Here is a 7373-nt window from a genome sequence, read left to right on the forward strand (position 1 = left end):
TTTATTAGGGAGAGAAGGACGTCTGGACGTAAATTCAGATTTAATCGAGTCCCAATATAAAAATAGGATCTTTTAAAGTAAAACAAAAGAAACATACAATATAATATAGTAGTAGTAATAGAATATTAGTCGTAACAAATACAGAACATTTCAAGCTGTTGGAGCGTCACTGCTCACTCCCTCTCCTTCCACACAGAGAGAGAAATTAAGAGAGAGAGAACCAAACCAACCACCATTGAAACCTGAGCTTAATGCCCCTTTAGATCCATTAGCATTGGCACATTTTAACCCCACCCCACTTACCAAAAATAACCTCATTTCCCTCTTTCCTTCCTCATTTCTCTCTCTCTCTTTAGTGAAAAAAGAAAAAGAAACAACCATTTGTGTCCTTTATTATAGTTGTTGTTACTTGTCCTTTTAGTACCTTCCTTTGTACTCACTTCAACCTCTTTTTGTAAGTCTTAGTTCTTGAAGTAAAAGGCAAAAAAAAGAAGCCAAGAAACAAGAACATTTACAAAAACCAAGTTTAAAGTTGTGTTCTTGGTAGTTGGTATGGTGTAATTTGAGGTTCTTGGTGTATGGAAACTTCAGATCTGATGAGAAGAGAAAATAAGATGAAGAATAAGTGTTGTGGCTTACATGGTCCATTCTTTTTTTGTCGTTGACTTAAATGAGTGTGAAAATAAAAGTCATTCTTCAAGACTCACTTTTTCTTGAGAAAGATATATAGTGATATAATCATTCATCAAATAGTAAAGATGATGGCTTTTGGAAGTCCTAGTAGTAATAATGCTCGTACAAGTTCTACTTGCCACACTTTACTTAGAGAACTGCAGGTTTCTTTTCTTTCTTGACTTTACTTCTTTACTGTACATGTTTCTTTTGTTTTTTTTTTTATTATCCTTTTGTGTTGGTTTGAAACTTGAAATTTTACTTATAGTTCTTGAATTTTGTTTTTCTTGGTATTTATAGTAAAGGGGTTGTGTTTTCTTGGTTTTTTCCCTCTTTATTTGTCTTTGGTTTTGGAAAAAGAATGGGCTATTTTACCTAATTTGAGGTGGGGTTTTGGTTAGTATATGATTCAAGAAACTATTTACTGTGCTGGTTTATTTAATGACTTGGTAGTTATCATGGCTGCTTAATTAAATTGAAGTAATAGTTGTTTGTGATGTTGGGTTTTAAGTAAGTTGAAGTTAAATGGCTTTATGTGATATAACTGTTTTTTTGTGTTATGAAATTCAGGTTTGCTTATATTGACTTATTCTGGGATTTCCTTTGATTTTGTCCATTTAATGCTTAGTTCAAGTGTGATTTTTCAGTTGGAATTTTACAACAATTAGTGTTAAATGTAATATTTTGTGTCCAAGATTTCATGTAAGATGAGATTCCTTACAGGGATTTCTGGCTTCTGGACCGGGAGGGAAAATGAGCAATTAGTTTTTTTTTCTATTTCTTATGTAATATATTGACTCTTTTCGGCCCGCGATGTCCAGCAAATATGGACAGACATTGGAGAGAGTGAAGCTGATAGAGACCGTATGCTGTTGGAGCTGGAAAGAGAGTGTATGGAAGTCTATCGAAGGAAAGTTGAAGAAGCTGCCAATGCAAAATCACGTCTTCATCAGTCTGTTGCAGCTAAAGAAGCTGAGCTGGCAACCTTAATGGCTGCTCTTGGCGAACACAACGTTAATTCACCGGTAAGGAACACTTCATTAAGTGTGCAAAACCTTTTTCCCTTTCATATGGTACTAGTATTGCTTCCTCTTTTTGGCTACTTGTTACTTCTTTGATCAAATATGCGAAAAATCTATAAACTGATGGCATTTCTGCAGCCTTATTTATGGCGATACCCCAGCTCTTACAAAAATGGATATTTTAGATGCTATTGCTACTTTTGCCATATGGCTTAAAAGTTCGTCTAGGTGTTATGTTGTATCATTTCTTATACAGCTAGCATGATTGAACAACCTATGGTTTCAAAATCAAGGGCCAGAATCTCATAAATCGGAAGGCAAAACTGAAGAAGTTTTGTTGGTGTAGAAATATAATGGATCCATTCTCACGATTTCTTGTTTCATGTAATCATGATTCATCAGTGAAGCAAAGTGAACTTTATAGATGATTAATACTCCTTCTGTCCCGATTTATGTAAGGTGTTACTATATGGGAGTCAATCAAATTTTCTTTTAACTATAATTTTCTCAAATATATAAATTTTATTTTAAAATACTTGAAGAAACAATACCTGAATTCACGGTCAAAATTAAGCGTTTTGACTCGTATTCTGAACACCTTCACATAAAATTGGGACAGAGGGAGTAGCAAAGAGTTAAAGTTTCATATTCTAAAGATGTGATGTAGGAATATAGTGATTTGGGTCTAGTTGTTTCCTTTTTTCTGGGATTTGGGACGGATAGTGGAGTAGCTAATATAAAAAAGAACTACTCCTGCTGTTTGAACTCGTAATGTCTAACACAATACACAATAAGGTCTCCAATTGCTCCACGGATTATCTTCAACTATTAATCTTCCTTGTTGTTTCTGCGTAGAGCAATTCACCCCTTGGGAATTTTGCTCTTCTTCTCATCAAATCATGTTTTGAGCACCGTGTACTGCTTTGGTGAGCATTTGGAGTCCTTTCTTGAATTTGTTTTGACAGAGAAAAACTTCAACGTGTAGGGTTACACTTATCCCTACTTGGGTTTTGAAAATACAAAATTTGTTGGACATGTTGGTTGTCATCTACTTTTCCTAGAAGTAGATTATTTTGTTGGATCTCTCTAAATATATCAGGGTTATTGTTATATTTAACTGATGTCACTTATCGCACACCTTTTCAAAACTTCTCTGGTTACACAGATGCAGTCAGGGAATAAGTCAGCTTCATTGAAGGAGCAGCTTGGGTTAATCATGCCTCTTGTTGATGATTTAAAAGCAAAGAAAGATGAAAGAGTTAAGCAGTTCGCAGATATAAAGGCCCAAATTGAGAAAATAACTGCCGAGATTTCAGGATGTTGTAATATTACCAGTTCTCTGAGTACCTTAAACTTGGAAGAACATGACTTGTCGACGAGAAAGCTCTCAGAATGCCAATCCAATCTACGTGCTCTCCAAACGGAGAAGGTATGCGTGGACTAATTGTATTTCATGTGTATCTTTATCTTTTGGTTATTTTTTAGTAATATTTTGAAACAATTCAATTACGATCTCCTTTACTGCGAAAGCTATCTTTGAAACATTGCGATGTTTCTTAAAGTTACAATATTAAAGGACTTAGTTACCCTCAACTGAGGATCTAAATGTTTAGATGCTTTACCCCCCCCCCCCCCCCCCCCCCCACAAACATCACCACACACACACACACACAAAAGAATTATGTAGTGATAGATAATATACAGCAGTTAATGCATTTGCATGTTGAAACATATTGTTCATTTGGTTCGGCATCTGATTTATCATTAGGCGGCTTTCTTTCTTTTAGCAAATTTAATAAATGATGGTTATTCTGCATGCAGTCTGTGCGGATCCAAAGAGTTCTGGACAGTGTGAATGAGGTTCACACTTTGTGCGGTGTACTTGGGCTGGATTTTGGCGAAACTGTAAATAATGTGCATCCAAGCTTGCATGAGACAAACCTGGGACATTACACAAACATCAGTGACAGTACATTGGAAGGTCTAGACCAGGCCATCCTTAAATTGAAAACAGAAAGAAAAGTTCGATATCAGAAGGTATTATTATTTTCCTAGATATGGTACTGTCTTTTCTTTATTCGCTATCTAATCTCTTCAATAACGCAGCTAAAGGATGTGGCGGGATTGCTGTTTGAGCTTTGGAACTTGATGGATACAACTAGAGAAGAAAGGCGAAAGTTATCAAGGATAATTTCTGTTCTTGATATTTCTGAATCAAAGGTTGTGGAACCAGGTGCACTTACATTGGAGGTTATTCAGCAGGTGTGCAAGCACTTCCTACCTGTTTTAATTTGCTCCTATTTCTTGTTCTCTTCTCTGCCAGTTTTTTTCCTTGAGTGATCCGACACAAATACCAATGAGAGGGACCATTTGTGCATAATATATACCAGTTTACTGGAAGATTTTGCAGAATTGCAATCACTAACATATAATATATAGGGATTTTTTCATTTTGGCCTGTCGACCGAAATTAATTGCGGGTGCTAGCCAAAATATACAAAACATATACACTGATTATGTATATTATGTGTACATTTGTTCTTCATATACATCACATATACATTTGACGGCTATTATTTTAAGAGCGGTCCAAAATGGTAATTATCCCTGTGTATGTACTCAGTGGCTAATATGCCCAAGTAGTGACCACTTGAAATGATGAATTCTCGGGTTCACTAGAGAGTTAATTTTGTCTATTACATTGTTTTTGACATTGACAGGTATCAGCAGAAGTTGAGAGGCTTACCAAATTGAAAGCAAGCAGGATGAAAGAGTTGGTCATGAAAAGGAGGGCAGAACTGGAGGATTTGTGCTACAAAACCCATATTCAACCTGATTCAAGTACTACTGCTGATAAATCCACTGCAATGATCGACTCTGGTAAGACGTCGGATCTCGGATTCATTAAATGCTCTGTCCATCTGAATTTCAATGCAGAGAAATGACTTCGATCTCCATTTGAAGGTCTTGTAGACCCTTGTGAACTCCTAGCAAATATTGAAGCACAAATAAACAAAGCAAAGGACGAAGCTTTAAGCCGAAAAGAAATTATGGATAAGATAGAGCGGTGGCTTTCAGCATGTGATGAGGAAAACTGGCTTGAAGATTATAACCTGGTAAGTAAAAACTATGTAATTGATTTCCTATAGCCAAGGATGTTAGCTGATCTAAAATCTCCATTTCCTGCCAACTAACCCTTCTAGTAGCTTTAGTGTTTACACCAGCAAAAGTTTGATTAGTTTTTAAATTGTCAGGATCATACACGGTACAGTGGTGGAAGAGGTGCTCACATAAATTTAAAGCGGGCAGAACGAGCAAGAATTACAGTGACTAAGATTCCGGGTATTCTACTCTAGAATTTTCGTTGTTGCCATTTAGTCCTGGATCAATGGCACAAATTAAACTCAACAGCTTTTTATGCTCAGGTATGGTTGACAGTTTGATTAACAGGACACTAGCTTGGGAAGATGAGAATCAGAAGTTGTTTTTGTACGATGGGGTGAGTTCTTTAGCAGCTAGAAGTTTCTAGATTATTTCTTTTGTTTCTGCTGTTGGTCAAGTGAACTTGGCTTTTACTTGTAGGTGAGATTGGTGTCAATATTGGAGGATTACAAAGTGAGTCGACATCAGAAAGAAGAGGAGAAGAAAAGGGCCCGGGTACTTTCAAATACCCTCATTTACTAATAAATGCTGATTTGGTATACGAAACATATGTATGCAGGGGAATGCACGATATCAAAAACTCACTGGAATTCTTCTGTTGTATGATAACAAAGTACTACTTTCTGATATCAGATAAGAAAATAATTATTACTCCCTCCGTCCCAATTTATGGGACTCTCTTTCCTTTTTAGTTAGTCCCAAAAAGAATTTTACCTTTCCATATTTAGTAACAATTTAACTTTAAATTTCCCATTTTAACCGTAATGAGATTATTTATAGCCACACAAATAGCTATTCCTTATTTTAGACCACAAGTTTCAAAAGTTTCCTTTCATTCTTAAACTCCTTGGCCAGTCAAACACCTTCACATGAATTGGACGGAGGGAGTCGTTGATATTACTAGGGAGAATATTAGACCATTATATACTACAAGTAATGATCTAAAATTATCTACTATTATCTTTTCTTTTACACAGGATCAGAAGAAACTCCAAGATATGCTGCTGGCAGAGAAGGAATCTAAATATGGTTCTAGACCTAGTCCGAGAAGAAGTAACAGCTTTAGGAAGATGAACGGGTACCATACAAATGGAAATGGGTCAGTCACCCCCTCGCCACGCCGGAACTCAGTTGGTTGTGCAACTCCAGAGCTTCAAACACCCCGTTCTTACTCTGGGAGGCAGAATACCTATTTCAAGGAAATGAGAAGACTTTCTACTGCCCCTCTCAACTTTGTAGCTATAGCAAAGGAAGATACCATGTCATTTTCTTCCATTGGCGGTTCTGAGCCTGAATCCCCACCTCAAAGCTGATTTCACAACTTGTGTTGGTAAGTTTGTTCCTTTTGTTTGCTGCATTTCATTGAACTTTCGAAATTTCAATAATTGAGATATTTGAAGATAAGAATCACTTGTAAAGGCTCTTTTGCTTTCCCTCTATAATTTCCCCACAATTACCATCTGACAAAGTTTATTGATTCACAAATCAATATGTAAATGCTCATCTATGGTTCTTTTTGGACGCCTTAGCTTTGATAACTTAAGCAAAACAAGGATTAACCCAGGGCTTTGGTCTAGTGATAAGAGCGTAGCACGTGATGGGTGGATTAGGCGCACTTACGAGTTTAACCCCTGCCATAGACAAAGCCTGGTATTTAAGGGGTTATCCACTGAGTTTCAAACCGTGCGCCGCTGACCCTCAGGATTTTTCATTTATTCAAAAAGGAGTAACCAATCCTGTCATGCTTTTCAATTCCTCTTCTGTGATAGCCTCTTTTATTATGTTGTATTATCTCTGCTTCAACTGTGAAGTGCATACAAACAGCATAAAAAGTTTAACGTCACTTAATGTTTCGCGTTATACTTGGTGTCTTATTTGAAATATTGCTTGCACCTCACTATGTTAATGTCTTTGCAGGGGAGATGATCACATAATCTACCTTATTCCGACAGCACATAACAGAAGGAGGAGGATAGCTCAAAATTTGTGAATACTGGAGGGAGTGTACACTACTGTAATGATGTAATGTGTTAGGCAGTTCTAGCACTTATTGACTTTTTTGTTAGTGACTTTGCTGGTTACTATAGAGATTGTTGTGGATATAATAGTGACGTGAAAGTTCTCTGTTTGATTAGTTCACTGACCAATATGTACCTTGAGCCTTTTTGTTTTTGGTGATTTGCATGTACATATAGTGTAATGTGATTGCTATGAATTGATTAGGAATCCTTGTTTATTTGGATTGTGTAATTTAGGGCCTCTAAAATTTCTAGCTCTCAATAAAGTTTGTAACATTTAAATGCTCACCTATCATTTCTATTCATGTTTGTTTGGATCATTTTTAACTCTCTGTTCCCTTTTATTTTTCCAATATACTAAAAATAGATTTATTTTTACTCATCCACTTTAGCCAGAGAGAAATTAACAATTTAACTTTCAATTATGTCCTTGTTATTAAGTTACCATTTCTTGAACTAAATTGGAGTACTAGTAACCAATTTTGAATTTCCAAAGTAA

At 36.1% G+C, this 7373-nt stretch overlaps 1 protein-coding gene across 2 annotated transcripts; it reads left to right on the plus strand.

Moving 5' to 3' along the window:
• The first annotated feature begins 338 nt into the window (after positions 1-338).
• LOC132060025 (65-kDa microtubule-associated protein 6-like) lies at positions 339-7162 on the plus strand. Of its 2 annotated transcripts, none has more exons than XM_059452880.1 (12): positions 339-836; positions 1494-1697; positions 2860-3123; positions 3516-3731; positions 3801-3956; positions 4415-4574; positions 4659-4810; positions 4949-5036; positions 5120-5193; positions 5277-5351; positions 5834-6186; positions 6774-7162. In XM_059452880.1, the coding sequence occupies exons 1-11, from the start codon at positions 759-761 to the stop codon at positions 6167-6169; spliced, it is 1803 nt and encodes a 600-aa protein (XP_059308863.1). In that variant the 5' UTR covers positions 339-758; the 3' UTR covers positions 6170-6186; positions 6774-7162. The 2 variants fall into 2 exon arrangements, with proteins under 2 accessions (XP_059308863.1, XP_059308864.1); XM_059452881.1 differs by having other exon boundaries at positions 2866-3123.
• Positions 7163-7373: the final 211 nt, after the last annotated feature.

The sequence above is a fragment of the Lycium ferocissimum genome, chromosome 6 (genome assembly GCF_029784015.1).
Source record: "Lycium ferocissimum isolate CSIRO_LF1 chromosome 6, AGI_CSIRO_Lferr_CH_V1, whole genome shotgun sequence".
In the NCBI taxonomy this organism is placed as follows: domain Eukaryota; kingdom Viridiplantae; phylum Streptophyta; class Magnoliopsida; order Solanales; family Solanaceae; genus Lycium; species Lycium ferocissimum.